The following is a 15,801-nucleotide window of genomic DNA, read 5'->3' as shown; positions in this document are numbered from 1 at the left end:
GTTTTCCCTTCAGACCCATGTATGGATGTGGGTGCTGCTGCCATTCCCGGGGTCAGCGGTGAGGCTGCATTGTGTGTGGGGGGGTTTAGGTGATGCTGGTGAGGAAGCAGTCGCTTGTACGTGGCTGTACTGGGAGGGAGGGATGGCTCTGAGTGCTTACAAACAAAGCAGCAGATAGTTTGCGGGCTTGCAGGAGCAAACGCTGTAGGAGGTGAGAACTGCAGAGTTGTGCTGTCGTAGGGCTGTTGGTGGGTCCCGGAGGTGTCTGTTGCAGGGTCTCAGACCCGGCCATACCTCATGTCAGCCTTATCTGCTCCAGTTTCCTGTGATTTGTTCCACTTCTGTGCGTGACCTCATCCCGTGTCCAGAAACATCTCTCTGGTTTTTGGGTGCACCTCCTCCATGTCCCCATGTGAGCACCCTGGGCAGACTTGTGCCTGATCTGTATGCCCCCCCACCCAGGGGAGCAGTGGGAAGGCAGCTGCTGAATGCCCATCCTCTGCAGGGTCATCAGCTGAAAGTGCTGAAGTAGAAGGGAGGCCACAGAAGATACGTTTTTCACAGACCGAATGTGTTTGCTGTTGATTGTTGGTCTTTAAGCCCTTCAATCCATTTTTGATGTAATAATGTTTGTAATCCAATCTAACATTTTTTGGCAGCAGAATTCAGCAAGACCAGATACATTACACCGGCTGTTCCCTTAAACCCCTTGTCTTGCATTTCTGTTTTTAGATGCAATTAGACCCAACCTGGCAAGAGCTATTGTTGTCAGCCATTGCTGCCTCTGCGATGTGGGTCTCATCCCTGGGCCTTTCTTCCTCAGCACTTTTCAATTTCTATTCTAGATTGAATTTTAATGTGGAGAAGAGGGTCACCTGTGTGCTGCCAAATGCCAGAATCCTCCTTTTCTTATTCTCTTCTTTTTTTTTTTTTATCCTGTTTTTGGGACACATTGCTGTACTTCCTTGTCCCTTGTCCCCTATGTGCACAGCTGCAGTGCTGCTGGGGGGGCCGTGCTGAGTGCCCGCCAGCCACGTGCTCCGCTGCTTTCCTGCTGGTCCCATTTGAATGTGGCCGCTTTCATGTGCTCCTCATCTCCCGTCCCACAACTCGCTGGGTGAAATCAAGTTGAAAGCAAAAGTGCTGTTTGATGCCGTGATGAGAGCTGTGAACTTCTGCTGATAAAACCCCAATTAACCAACTTCCTCATGCTTCACCCAAATGGGCTGCAGCTGTGCAGCCTCCTTGCCCTTGCGACACGGCTGCAGGGACACGCTCTGGGAACTGAGCTGTGGGCACGGGCTCCTCCTCCCTGGCTGGTGGGTCTGAGGGTCCCAGACCTGTCCCCCACTTTGGGGGTCCCGGAGCTGTCCAACTCGAGTCTGGAGGTCCTGGAGGTCTGTGGGTGATGGGGTGGTGGGGGATGCCCCGCTCGGGTCCCCGCGGGAGGTGGCAGTGGTGTGGGGGACGAGCAGGCTCTCGCCCAGCCTGACTCAGAACTTCAAAGCCCCTGTGCTGGACATGTCAAACCCAAATAATGGCCCTTAGACAACACGCGGTTCCTTGTCTCGGAGGCTTGTCTGAAGACCGTGACCACGGTAAATGCGATTTTGTTGAGCCCTGTCCCTTAAGCCTCTGCCTCTTTTCTCTTCTCCTCCTCCCTCCTGACCTTTTCGGCTCAGCTCTGTCCCCGCGCAGCCCCTGGCAGCTGATCTCATGGCTCAGCCTTTCACGGCGCTAATAGGGATGAAAAGCCCCATCAGAAAGGGCCCGCGTCCCCGCGCCCGGCCGGGAGGGCAGTGCCCGGCACTTTGATCTGCTGCTGCCCGCTGTGCCCTGTTGGAGAGCCCAGCTCCCTGCCAGCAGCACGGGGGGGTCCTCGGGGTGAAGCGCAGCGTTGCCAGGAGGGCTCCTGTCCTCAGCGGTGCTTTCTCCGTACCATAGGGAAAACCGAAGCGTGGCTGCTTTGGGAGAGAGTTTTTACCAAGGCACTTGAAAGGCTGCAGGAGCCTTCAGCTTGAGGATGGCTTGAAACAAGCTCCCAGCGTGTGGGCACGCCTGGGGGTGTGCAGCCGATAAGCGCAGGCAGCCGATGCGCCACGCTTTGTTTTACATCGCTGCTGCTCCCTGAGCCCCTCGTGCTGCTTTCCGTTTTGCTGCCTGCACACCCGCAGTGCTTTCATGGAATCACAGAGTACCCAGAGATGGAAGGGACCCGTAAGGATCATCGAGTCCAACTCCTGTCTGCATAGAGATCCGCCCAGAAATGCTTTCTTTTCCTGGGGAGCTCAGCCCCCGCAGGAGCTGTCTGCACTTTCTGCATTGCCGTGGGCTCGCCAGCGTCTCTTAGCTCTGACCTGTCCTCACATGGAATGTGTCGTGTGTCACTTCTGCTGTGCTTCTGCGAGCCGAGCCCGTGCTGCAGGCTCTGGGAAGCGCTGCACCACCTGCTCCATGGGACGTGCAGCCCTGCAAGCAAGCTGGGCTCCGGCATGAATGAATTGCGATATGTAGCTCCTTTCCATCTTCTTTTAATTTCTAATGGTCTGTGTTTTGAAATCCTCTTGGCCGGCCTGTCTGTGCTGGCGGAGGGCTGCCCGGCTGCATGCTCACCTCCCGGAGCTTGCCTTGCTGGGGAGGATGAGCTCGTGTTGCTGTTTGAAGTCACTTTGCCCTAGGAGTGATGGTTTTGCTGCTGTGTGATGACGCTGTGCTTTGATCCTGGCTTGCCACGTTGGCACAGGGCTGTGGGGCCCCATCCTCCATAGTGCTGTGACCACCGAGCAGGTGTGTGCTGGGGATGAGCCTCGTGAACCCGTCTCCCATGGCTCAGGGAAGCAGCAGCCCCATGTCCCAGAGCAGGGCTGGGAGCAGGAGGGTGGTTGGGGCTGTGTCTCATCCCAGCTGCAGGGCTGTTTGCACCCATGTAACACCTCTCTGCTGCCAGCAGATTCCTGGTGTGCATGTAGAGTGTGTGTTTTCCTCTGGGCTGTCCTGCAGCACGCCCCGAACCCTCTCCCTCCCTGCTGCTTCCCACCTTCTGCATCTCCCAGCCGCAGCCGAGCCCAGCAGATCCTGCTCCCAACACATCTGCGCATGAATCAGCCGCTCTGCTCCCTGATAGCTTTGGCTTTGCTCTGGATCCGGGCGGCGCTGACGCAGCCCTGCTGAGCCCGCTGCAGCCGTGCATCTCCGTCCGTCTGTCCTTCGGGGCCCCGCGACAGATTGCTTGGTCGGAGTCACAGATGTTTTGCTACCTAACCAAGGAGATTTACACCCTGTTAAAACTCAATAAGTGCTTTCCTCCTGCCCGGGTCCCAGCGGGGCCCACAAATGACTCTGGCAGAGCATCAGGTGGAGAATTACATGGCACTTTTTTTCCTGTGACGTGCAGCTTGCTGCTCAGAGCTGCCCCCGAGCCTCTGCAAGTCTCTCTCCTCCTGACGCTGCCTTTTTTTGGAAGGAGGTGGATGGATGTAGGACAAAGGCTTCATTCTATGACCCGATCCCACGTGGACTCTCAGTGTGTTGGATGCAGGAGAGCGTGCAGCCGAGCGGTGCTGCTGCACTGAGCAGTGCTTTCTGGCCCCGACAAGGTTACCTGCTGCGTGGCTGTGACTCTTAATTACAGTGCTAATTAGAGCTGATTATAATTTTTCCATCAAAAAGCTGCTTTTCTGGGAAGTCACTTTCTCGATGTCATCACTTGTGTTCAAGCATCTTTCTCTGCCTGGCCCCTCAGTCTGTGCCCGCAGGCAGCAGCAGAGCACCGCTCCCAGGAGCTGGGCAGGTGGCCGTGCAGCCGGGATGCTGAAAAGCAAATCTTTTGTCGTACAATTCCCTGTGCCACGCTGAGCGTGTTACCTGGTTTGTGGTTTGCGTGTAGGAGGGTGAGGGAAGGTGGGAGCCCAGCAGTGTGTGTCTGCTCTGCAGGCTGATGCTGCTCCCATGTTCCGTTCCGGCTGTTGGTGTGCATTTTCACCTACCCCTGCTGGAGCTGTGCTTTGTGGTACAGCTGCCTCTCTCTAAGGGTTGGGGTAACCAAGTGTTTCATTGGTCCTGGTGTTGGCTTGGCCCTGACCAGCAGAAAGCTTCCCTCGCCCCAGACAGACCCAGTGCGACCACTTAAAGTTTTCCCAGGTGTATCTGAGCCTGGTGATATTCACCAAGCAGTGTGCTAGCGATGTGCTGGAGCAAAAAAGCTCCGTCTGGAAGGTGTGAGTTCTGCAGGCATCCGGCAATGGGTGCAGCACAGGGTCCGTCTGCACGGCAGCTCTGGCTGCTGCGCTTGCACAGGGCTGGGGCACCACGAGCCCCCAGTGCCCCTGCTGCAGGGAGGCCTCCTGCTGGGTTCAGTGTTTTATTTACTCACAGCCAAGTTTGTTTATTTATGTATTTATAGATATAATATATATTTATGTATGTATATTTAATTTTCAACATGCATTTGTTTATTTATTTACCCAGCCTGTATTTACGTAGCCAGGTACACGCAGGGCCGCCTGCTCGCTGCTGGTGGGCGGCAGCGCTCTGCACGTCCCCCTGCATGCACCGCTGCAGTCAGTGGTGCTTTGTGCCATCCCCTCCCTTCTGGGGGACAGCTGGGGCTGTGTGTCACCGCCGTGTGCCGCCAGCCGGGTCCCCGCAGCGCGGCTGTGCTGGTGGAGCTGTGTTGGCGGTGCACTGCTCTGCACGGCACTGTGCCTGTGCCAGGTGAAGCCGTAAGAGCCGCCTTTGTTGGTGGTTCACAGCTGTTGTTGGGGTTGGTGCTGGAGGAGCTGCGATGTGTGTGTGGGTTGTGGCAGTGGGGGCAGCAAACAGTGCTGGGAAGTGAGAAGGATTCGCGCCCCACTGCTCTTACAGTCCCAGCTTGTGCGTTCTGTGGCAAACACCCACGTTATTCAGCACTCTTTGTGGGACCCCGAGAAGCAAAGAGGAGGAGGCAGGGAATGAACAGGGAGTGCTGCTCCTGGAACTCAGCTTAGGGTTAGGACAGTGCTGGGGGCTGCAGCGCGTCTCCGAGCTCTGGGGTGCTGGGGAGGGGGGAGCAGACCCCAGTTCTGCTGTCAGTGTGGGCTCTGCTGTGAGCAGGGCTGGGCTCAGTGGCTGCTGGCCGGCTGAGTGAAACCCAAGCCCTGTGCCTCCTGCAGCAGCCCAGGGCTGGCCTGGATGCGTGCGCATTGCTGGGGCTGCAGGGCCCCTTCCCGGCGCAGCTGCTGTTGGGATCGGAGGCGGCTCCCAGCCCCGCTGGCAGCCCGACAGCTCCATCCCCGGTGTGGGGGGGGGCACGGGGAGCTGCGTGCGGGGCTCAACTCCCTACAGTGTGGGTGGGGGGGGGATAAAGTAATGGGGGTCATAACAGGAATGTGTGCTGGTGCCCCAGGGCTTGCGAGGCAGCACATGTGACTGAGCACACGGTCTCCTTGCTGGGGGAGCTGGCACTGTCCCTGCGCTCCTGCAACGTCCCTGTGCTCCTGCAGCGATGTGCTGGCCCCAGTGGGGAGGAGGGAGCCAGATGCTCCGGGATGGGGCTGAGCACCACTGCAGCACACGCACCAATGCAGCACCCACAGCGTGGTCTGTGAGGGTGCAGAAAACAACTAGAGAGACGGGAGGGCAGGGAGGGCGGCATGAGCTGTTTTTGTTGTAAACCTTCCTGGAGTGTGTTTGCAGATCTGCACCCAGAGGTGCATGAGGTGTGTGCAATCCGAGTGCAGGGCTTGGGGCTCACCGAAAGGAAGGGAAATCCGCTGTGAGCACCACTGCAGGCTGTGAGATAGAGTGTGGAAACCTGAATCTTTGACACTTCTGGGGGCGAGGGGAGGGCTGCAGGCCAGCGGCCGCACCGTATCCATGCGGTACTTGGCTGGGCCTGCAGCGGGGCTGTTGTACACAGATGGAAGAGTAATTAAGAATAATAAAAGGAAAGAGACTTGGATTCGCTACAGTCTCAGCACATTAATTGTGCTTTGGGGCCCAAATCATAACGGAGTCCTGCTAGAGGGAATCCAGAAGAGAAACCAAACGTCTCGCTCTGTCCAAGGCTGACCGTTTAAGAGACCCTTGCCTTTATCTGCTGCCAGGTATTACTTCCAGAGGTTCCAACTTGCCAAAACCGAGCTCTTGTCTGAAATATTTTTAGTGGAGGAAACAAAGCGAGGGTGCAGCTCTAAGCGGAGTGGTAGGAAGGTGGAGAGGATGCATCGGGAGTGCAGTGGGACAAGAGTGGGAGTGCTGCTGGAGTTCCCTCCCGTCCCCATGGCAGGTCCGTACCCATCCTTTGGGGTGTGCCATGGGCTGGTGCTGGGTGCTGGGTGGGTCCTGTGCTCGAGGACTGGGGTGAGCGGTGTCAGCCCACTGAGGTCCTGCCTGTGCTCCACACAGGCTGAGCATCTCTTCTAAATTGACAAGCAATTACATGGTTAATAGTATCAATGTTAAATCCTCATCGCTCAGCAGCCTGAGGCTTAATGCTTCATTAAGGCAAAGGCATCTAATAGCTCTCTGGGCTGGGAGCTGCGCTGTCTTTAAGCCCGAGTAGAAGTGATTTGTCTGGAGGCTGCTTTTGTTCTCCTGGTCCTACAGGATCCCCTCAGACCCACCAGGATGTGGGTAGGTGGCTCTGCATTGGGTGCTGCTGTACCCGGCCCTGTCACTGCCTGCACTGCCGGGGTGTGAGCTCTGCCTCATCCCATCCCTGCATCTCCCCAGCTGCATGCATCGCTTTGGGGGTCTGCCCTGTGAGCCACCTGAGGCCCTGGGGCTGCTTCCATCCTACAGCAGCCCCGTGGTGCTGTGGGGATGTGGTGCACAGAGGGACAGCGGGTCTGACCCTGCCTGGTGCCACGTGTGGCTCTGCGTCACTTCTGTGCTTGCTGTTACTGGCTGTCTCCAGCATCCCACCCAAACAATAATCTTCTCACTGAACCTGCTGTGCAGTAAACGTGTTTAGCCTTTCTCTCCCATGCGTTGCTTTGTGTTTGGTGATGCTGTTTACAATCTGTGCTGCGCAGTGCCACCACAGCTCCACACCTGCCTTAGCAGCTCTTATCAGCAATACCTGGACATCACCTGTGAGCTTTCGTGTCATTGCTGAGAAGGTGCTACCCAGATTGCACACTGCTCCTGACCCACTCCCGTGGCTGCTGATGTACCTTCAGTGAGAAGCAAGGCATGCACATCGCCTGGTGGTGCACCTGCGAGCTGCCCTCCTCTCTTTGTTCCAGCTGGATTTTAGGTGCATTGGACAAAAGGACTTTTTCACACGGAATATCCTTATTTCCTTGCTTGCCCTTCTCCAGCAGCCCTGCTAACCTGTGTGGGGACTTCTCAGGGCGCACAGGCTCTCACCGTTGCATCCTGTGCCCACAGCCCTGCAGCAGCCCCTCGCTCTCCCTTCACTGCTCACGTACAGCCTGTCAGAAGCTGTGCTGCTGTGTCACTGGGATGTGGCTGTGCTGCCTGCACCGCCGGCTGTGCTTTGGCTGTGGCCTATTTTGGTACAGCCGGAGCTGAGGGTGCACGTCCTCGTTTCAAGCCTGCTTCAAGAGGCAGCGCTGCAGATGACAGCCATGGTTTTTGGGAGCGTTTCGCCCTTTTTGCTGCCCCTTTCATGTTCCCTCAAGTAGCTGCTGCTTTTTTTTTTTTTTTTTTTTTTTGTGGCTCCCCTTTCAAAGCTACTTTTTCTCCTCGTAATTATTATGATCAGGATAAGAAGAGGCTCCTTCAACAAAGTCTTGCACGCTGCTTGGGAGAAAGGACGCTCAGCTGTGTCCTCTTCAGCCCATCCATGTGATTCTCCATCTGGCACTCTTTTATATTGTTTGAACATTTCATATTTTGGTCGTGTCTGAAAGCCATGTCTGTGGAGTTATTTTGGAGGAATGGTCGTCTCCCGTTGCTGCCACGTGCTCTTATCTTTGCGAGATCTCCAGCACTGCAGCCGTGCTTTCTTTTGGTCATGTTGCTGTCATTAGTTATCACCTAAATAAGACCTCATGGGGTCTGTGGAAGTGGTTGCGGTGCTGTTTCCCCAGCCCTGCTGGCTGTACAGGAGCTGTGTGGAGCAGGATGCTGTGATGCTCCAGGCAGTGAGATGTGTGGGTAGGCTGCAGTTTGGGCTGGAAGCAGGTGGAAATGGGTCTGTCCCCAGGAGGTGCTGCCCGGCTCCTGGCTGTGGGATGGTGTTGCCCCATTCCCAAATGCAGGATTGGGGTCTGTGAGAGATGGAGCAGCCCCAGATATGTGTGGAACAGCTCGTGTTGGTGCAGTGTGATGCTGGGCAGGGAAGCTGCACATAGAACATTTTGGTTTATTTCACCCCCAAAAACGGTGCCTCTGGCCTCACAGTGCAGAGCTGCTGTCTGTTCTGCAGGAATGAGCTCCCTCAGATGTTTTTATGGGCTGTTGGAGCTTGGGCCTGAACTCAGCTCCAATCGGGAAGAGCTCATGCAGGCACTGAGGGACATTCCTCTGCTTTCCCCATACGTTTACATTGAGATTTTAGCTGATAGTGCTCCTGTCAAAGCGACGTGTGGACGTCCAGCTCTGTCCATGGGCTGCTGGCTCTCATGAGCAAAACACTCACTGAGGTTGGACTGCAGGGAGGGTTTTGGACCAAGCAGAGGGCATGCAGCCCTGGCCCTGGCATGGTCCAAGCTCGTGTTGCAAGCTCAGCTGTGTTCCTGAGGGCTCCAGCCCTACAGGGAGACAGCATCAGAGCTCCCACAGCTCTCAGACCTGCCCTGGCCCTGCTGCAAAGCATTACCCATTCCTCATCCTGGTGCTGTCACCATGGCTCAAGGTGTTCCAGAACAGTAGGGATGTGGCATGGAAGGACATGGTCAGTGGGCATGGTGGGATGGGTTGGAGTTTGGTGACCTGAGAGGTCTTTTCTGACCTGAACGACTGTGATTTTAAGGCTGCCCAATGGATGCTTGACCTGGCTGGTTTGGTGGTTTCCCCTGCTGTGCCCCATCCTGCTGTGGGTACCTGCTGTGCTGAGCAAGGGGATGCAGCTCGCTGTGTTCCCACAGGAGGGAGGCTTAAAAAATCCGTGCCGGCTAAAGAAAAAAGTTAATGTGAATTTAACTGACTTCTGCCCTGCAATTAAAGCCATTCGAGCCCACTGGGGCTCTGAGTTTACATTCTTTACTGAGGCACAGTGTGTAATTATATATGTATAATTTAAACTGTGCATATGCATGTGTTCCTATTATACACCGAGGAGCAAAGGAAATTATCCAGGAATTAAAGGGGGAGGAGGGCTCAGGCACTGAGAATGGCTCACTTGTGTGGATGTGGCGGCGGGGGGAAGCTGGAGGGATCACATCCTCACCGCTGCGAGCATCCCCGGGCGAGGCGTGCCCAGTGCTGGCTGCTGGCAGCCACGGGTGAGGAATAACCCTTCATGTTCTTGTGCTACACCTGATGGGTGCTGTGCTGCAATCAGAGGAACCTGGAGCCACAGAGAGTGCTCTGCACGGCTCCCGATGGGTGAATATGTGGGCAGTGTTCACGCTGCTTTACAGAAAGCACCCTGAGATGGTTGTGTAGGGTGGGAGATGTGCAGAGTGGTGTACACATCGTTTTGTCTGCTCCTTGGCGTTGTTCTAAGCTGGCCCAAGGGGACTGGCCATGGACGGGAGAGCTAAATAAAGCCAGCTTGTCAGCACTCCGTGTTCCTTACAGCTCTGTAACCCCCCGCCTCTCACCCTTACAGCCACCTCTAATGGGACACTGGATGGCCTGGAGAACCGGGAAGGAGGGGTCTGCCAGACACGCTCCATGAAGATCGTCATGAAAGTGGGGCAGGGTGAGTTCTGGTGTGGGGGCACCCAAGTGCCTGGTGCAGGAGAAGGGCTGCTTCTGGCTGCAGTAAGTCTGAGCGAGGCAGCCAGGGGAGCTGAGGGGTGAGGAGCTGCTTTGTTCCTTGCTAAGGCTGTCGGGTTGAATTGGTTCTGTTTCTGTGCAAATAAGTTGCAGCTTGCAGCAGGCTGCCATTCCCGGGGTGCTCACCGTCCCTCCACACCCACAGAGGAGCTGAAAATCCTTCCCATTTCCCTTTCTGCCCAGCCACCATCATAGACCTGCAAGTTGTCCTCAGATGGCTTTGCTTCCTGATGCAGCTTCCCCCAGCTGTGTGTTACGGCAGCCTGTCTTTTTGGTTGGGAAGCTGAACCAGGGCCCCAGCCCCAGCATGTGGTTGTTTCTGGATTCTGGGGGCAATGAGGACAGGCCAGTTGCTGTTGAGAGCATGGACAACTTTCAGTGTTGATTCAATGGGCTTCAGGGTTTCTGCTTCCCTGGGCTGCCGAGTGCCTCCAGCTCCATCCATGCCATAGGCCTCTGCTGGCCCTGCCGTGGATGCAGAGCTCCTGCTGCCTGCTTCCCATTATTTTGTTTTCACTTTGGGGCCAATATTTATAACAAACAAAAGAAGAAGCGCTGCAGCCTTGGCAGCCTCCCTTCCTTCGTGGTCCTTCTGCTGCCCTGCAAGGAGCTCACTGCAGCCCACACTCAGGGGGTTAGAAAGCATGAAAGGATGTTGGGTGTGGGACGGGGATGGGAAGCACCTTCCCCTAAACCCTCCATCCTAATGCCTCTTCCAGGAGGAGCCCATCTGCAGGGATGCTCCCTGGCTGCATCCTTGTGCCTAGGTTCTCTTACCATTGGGCTTGCCTCAGCTCTCATCCGTTTAAGCCACAGCAGAGTGGCTGTGTTGGGGTGGCCAGCTGTGGTAAGGTTGACTTGAGGTTTCTTATCCATTGCCTCTCCTCCCCTCAGATCCAAACGCGGTGATCCCGGAGCAGCTGACGACAAGTCGGCCCAGCAAGGAGGCAGACAACACCGTGAAGATTGTGACGCAGAGCCCACGCCACAAAGTCCCCACGGTGGAGGAGCCCGGCAAGCCAGGTAACTTCTGCAGGAATGTGCTGTGCAGGCTGGGGCTGTGCTGCCTGTGGGTTGGCTCCGTGCTGAGTTTGGCGTGCGTGCTGCAGGATGCTGGGCACTGCACCCCTGCACCTGCTGCATCCCTGTACCCCCAGCGTCTCACACCCCAGCTCTGCACACGGTGGCTCAGTGAGGTGCTGCTGAGCAGAGCTCCCAGGCTGTTTTCCCGGCTCTGGGCTGTGCTGGCAGCAGTGCAGCAGAGAAGTGCTGTTTCAGCACGCTCGTCCTCCTCCTCCCTCTGCTGCCCATCTGTTCCTCCATGTACATCTGAGAGGTTTTGGAGGAGTTGAGGTCCTTGAGTTTTTGAACCGAGCCAGTGTGAAAGCCCTTTGAAGGTGGTTTCCTGAGTTCCTGACCCTGCTGAGAGAAAAGTGAAATCAGATGAAGTTGGGAAAAGTTGCTCTTTTCTTCTCCCGCAGCGCAGCCAGCCAAGCGACCGCCCCTCGAGGGCCCGGAGCTGCCGGGGCCAGGGTCAGCAGGAGGTGGGGGTCAGTCATCGGATATTGCGGGGCTCTGGGCACCAGACCCCGAGATCATTACTGTGTGCAGAGCTCCAGGGTGCGCCCTGGTCACGGCCCAGAGCTGAGCCATGCGCTGGGTCCGGTGGGAGGGGATGGGGTGAGGTGCACGGTGTGGGGCAGGGGAAGGAGGGCAGGGAGCCCACCTGCTCACACTGATGCCCATCTCCCTTCCTCGTAGGTTCCGTCAACCAGAACGGCCAGGAGACCCAAGGTCCCAGCGATGGGTTCCTGAGCTCCAAAGTCGCTGTTTTCGCTGCCATCGGCGCGGGCTGCGTCATCTTCATCCTCATCATCATCTTCCTCGTCGTCCTCCTGATCAAGATCCGCAAGCGGCACCGGAAGCACACGCAGCAGCGGGCCGCAGCCTTGTCCCTCAGCACCTTGGCCAGCCCCAAATGCAGCGGGAACGCCGGCTCAGAGCCCAGCGACATCATCATCCCCTTACGGACTACAGAGAACAACTACTGCCCGCACTACGAGAAGGTGAGCGGGGACTACGGGCACCCCGTCTACATCGTGCAGGAGATGCCCCCACAGAGCCCAGCCAACATTTACTACAAGGTGTGAGGAGCAGCCTGGGCACGCCACGCAGGAGCGCCCGGTGGGGCCGGCAGCGGGAGGCAGCGTGCCCGGCCACGGCACGGCACGGCGCGGGAGCACAGGGGTCTGGCGCCCGTGCGCTGCCTCTCCCCCTTTGTATTTAGTTTTGTAGTTCTCAGCTTTTGTAATCCCAAGACTTTGAGGGTGAGCTGCCAGCATCCTCCTCTCCTGCTCCGGACTGCGGCTGCAGCGCGCACTCTGCCTTCCCGCGCCCGCCTGCACGCCGCCGGCACCCGCGGACTCCCACCTCCCCTTCTGCACTTTGGGATTTCCCCTCGCCGCCTCCACGCCAAGTGCCCGTGCAGGGGCCCGGGAGCTGCGACGGATGCCGAGAGGAGCAGCGAGGAGCCCTGGGAGGAGGAGGATGCTTCGCCCAGGTGCCGAGACGCAGAGAACTGTGCAGGGAGGAAGCTGGCAAACCCGATTTACTACTACTACTATTATTATTATTATAATTATTTTAATTTTTTTGTAACATTTTTATTTTTGTGAGTCGTGGCGGGACCCCCCGCCCTGGGCACATGCCACAGCCTCCTTCCAGCACGCCGTCCTGCTGGCACAGGCAGATCCGCCGCTGCCGTTTTAAACTTTTGTGTTCGTAGCTGTTGACTCTTGTTTTAGTCTCTTTATAAAAAGAAAGAAAGAAAAAAAAATCACACCGATGATGTCTCAAGCATTCAGCGCGTGGGGGTCTGAGCGCTCCTCGTGCCCGTGGAGCAGCAACAATCCTGGGCATCCCCAGGGCATCCTCCTGCCCAGGGCTCCGGGCAGCGCGGGGCAGAGGAAGGCTCCGTGCAGGTTCCCGTCAGGCTGGGACTGCTGGAAGCAAAATGTGGAGCAGCTGGGGGTGGAGGGAGGGCAGGGCTGGCAGCACATCCCTTGTCACCGCTCCAGAGCTGAGGATGCCCCAAGGTGTAGCCCTGCAGCACTTCTCCTTGGAAAGGAAAACTGGAAAACAATCGTACAGGACGTTGCCAGGAGCAAGCTGATGTCTGGATCACCATCCATCCATCCATCCATCCATCCTTCCATCCATCCAGGCAAGGCTGCTCGCCCTTGGGGAGCTTCACCCCCTCCTTGTCACCCCAGCCCCATCGTGCCCTGGCTCATGTTTGCAGGGGAGGTATTGCGGTGCCACAGTGCTCAGTGCTCCACATGCAGCCATCCCACAGCCACTGATGCAGTTTCCCCAAGCCCAGCACCCCTGGGCGCGCATCCAGCCCCTCCATCACACCGCACTGTGCCACTGCCCGGCCCATCTCATGCCCCGAAGTGGAAGGGCTGAGCTGTGGGTTGTCCTGGTGGGATGCTCCCAGCTCTCTGCCACCCTGGATGCACACTGGGGCCGGCGATGGCATCTCTGTGCCCTGCCTGTCTCAGCCCTTGCATTCCTTTTTCCTTTCAGAAGTAGCTGCTTTTGCTCAGGGAGTGAGTGTGGGGCGAGGGGGGGCTGCTGCCCGCCGTGTGCCCCCGGCCCCGCTTCTCGCCCTGCCCTGGGCACGTGCCTGCGGCCCCAAACCAGGCTGCAAAGTGCCCAAAGAGTGAGTGAGCTGCTCTGCCAAAGTGCCTTGATGAGGAGAGGGCCGGGGGTGGCAGGAGGGGGCAGTCCCGTGGTGCCATCGGGGAGGGGCTGGGGCAGGAGTGTGGTCCTGAGCGGAGCGTTCCTTTGTGTTGCTTTGGTTGTGTTGTTTTGAGGTCGGGATGGAGCAGCGTGGGCGACCCCAGCTCCACTCCCCTCCCCTCTGTGGGCATCCCTTCTCCTCACCCTCCCCACGGAACACCCTCCAGACCCCCTCAGCCCTTTGCCTTCCCCTACGGGTGTCTATGCAGATGCTGCGCTGTGCCGGCGCTGCCCCAGGGCATGGGCTCCGCTCTCCATCACGATAAATTGTGTCTTAAAAAGATGATAATTGAAAACAAAGCTCTCAAATCCCCCCAGAAAAATGATACGGAGGTCCCCAGGAGCCGTGACAGCAGGGAGGGAGGTGATGTATGGAGGGAAGGGCTGGGCAAGGAGCCCCATGCCAAAAGCCAACGGCTGCATCCTCGTGGCGGTCACCGAGCAGCCGCGTCCCCCTGCGCAGCTCCGCGGTGGCACTGGGGTGCAAATGGTGATAGGCAGACCTTGTAAATAGGTGTGCAGGGAGTGGGGAGCGGAGCTTTTGGGTCTGGCTGAGCCCTCAGTGCTGCGCCCGGCACAGGGCATCCCTCTCTGCTGCCCGCTGAGCGCTGCGCTTGGGTTTGGGTTGCTGGTATTTTGGTTTGGTTTTTTTCTTCCCCCCGTTGTTGTTTCCTTTTTGTTTTGTTTGGTTCGTGTAAATAGTAGTCTTTTTTGGAAGAAATAATGTAAAGATGTTTTGTATAAACTCTGAATTATTTTCTGGTTGCTTTTTCTTAGAAAAAAAAAAAAAACAAATGAGAACTTAAAAAAAAAAAAAAGGAAAAAAAAAAAAAGAAAAAGAAAACTTTAACCACGAGAACGGGTGTAAAACATTGTCATACTGCAGTCCGCCCCGGAGCCCCCGCGGGGGCTGTGCTGGTGTGCGGGGGTCCCGCCGCGCCCCTCGGGGGGTGCTGGGTGCTGCTGTGCAGAGTGCTCCCCGTGCCCCCTGCAGGAGGGGTGCTGAGCGGAGGGGCTGAGCGCAGGCTGAGGGCTGGGAAGTGCAACGTCAGCAAAAGGAGCATCCCATCCGTCTCTGGTTTTTTAAAAAGCCCTCAAAAGCGGATAGAAGAACAACCCCAAAACCTCCATGCAGCGTCCTGAGGTCCTGCTCTGCTGTTCCAGCCCTGCAGAGCTGCTGCTGTTGCAGGGCCCCTTTTTCCCACTGCCCCTTTTTATGGGCGGGGGGCAGCCCAAGGAAGGGGGTGGCACTGTCCCCAGTGCAGCTGATGGCCCTGGGCACCCCGAGTCCCAGCTGCCCCCAGGAGCCCGTGCTTTAAACCCGCATGGCATCCGCAGAGGGAAACAAATGGGCGGCCCCAAACCTGCGCCCCTGCACAGCAGCACCCTGCGCCGCTCCCGCATTTCAGAGCCGTGCCCATGCGCACCCCCTGCATAGCATCCTTCATGGGCTCCCTGCGGGCACACGCAGGGATGGGGGCGATGCCACTGCCCCGTGTACCCCTCACAATGTGGGCTTTTGTTTCTTCTCGTCATGTCCCTCCTTTCTCTCCCTTTCGCCTTCTCCCGGCTCTCCCTAGCATATCATCGCCATCGGTAACCCGCTCTGTGGCAGCTGAGCGCCATGGAGCCGTGATGGAACCTGATATATTGTTAAATAAAAGGTTTTTTTCCTATGGAAACCTTGGCTGTCTCCCGTGTGCTTTTTTGCTGCCCCAAGGTTGTGCTCTGATCTCTCAGCCTGGCTCCAAAGGGCCGGGACAGTGCAGCGTGGCATTAGCCAGGAGCTGTTCGTCTGTGTGGTGAGTGCTATGGCAGGGATTTTGGTGCCATGTGTGTGCTGTTCCATGGGGCAGCTCTGCACCCACAGATGGGGATGGGGCTTGGGGTCTGCTCCCCGAGGAGGAGCGTTCATCCCTTCCTGGTGATGTATTTTATCCATTCCTCGTTGCAGCTTCATTTAATAAGTTATTAAAAAGTTGTTTTAGGAAATGGGATGGCAATAAATCCTTAACAGGTGGTGCTTTAACCAGCTCCAAAATGGGCTCCACCGTGGCCATAGCTCCGGCTCTTTATAACCTGCTGTAATGTGGCACTTGGCACGCC

General features: G+C 57.0%; 1 protein-coding gene across 3 annotated transcripts in view; it reads left to right on the top strand.

The window, feature by feature from the left end:
• The window catches only part of EFNB1 (ephrin B1), a 48,046-nt gene extending 32,669 nt beyond the window's left edge, over window positions 1–15,377 (top strand). For all 3 annotated transcript variants that reach the window (NM_205035.3, XM_015278195.4, XM_015278194.4), the window contains exons 3-5: window positions 9,722–9,814; window positions 10,786–10,914; window positions 11,653–15,377. In NM_205035.3, the coding sequence (NP_990366.2) occupies window positions 9,722–9,814; window positions 10,786–10,914; window positions 11,653–12,041 (611 nt within the window). In that variant the 3' untranslated portion in view covers window positions 12,042–15,377. The remainder of the gene's footprint in view (window positions 1–9,721; window positions 9,815–10,785; window positions 10,915–11,652) is intronic.
• Window positions 15,378–15,801: the final 424 nt, after the last annotated feature.

Source organism: Gallus gallus, chromosome 4 (genome assembly GCF_016699485.2).
Source record: "Gallus gallus isolate bGalGal1 chromosome 4, bGalGal1.mat.broiler.GRCg7b, whole genome shotgun sequence".
NCBI lineage: Eukaryota > Metazoa > Chordata > Aves > Galliformes > Phasianidae > Gallus > Gallus gallus.
The sequence above is the reverse complement of the archived record's forward strand: the minus strand, read 5'-3'. Positions and strand labels throughout refer to the sequence as shown.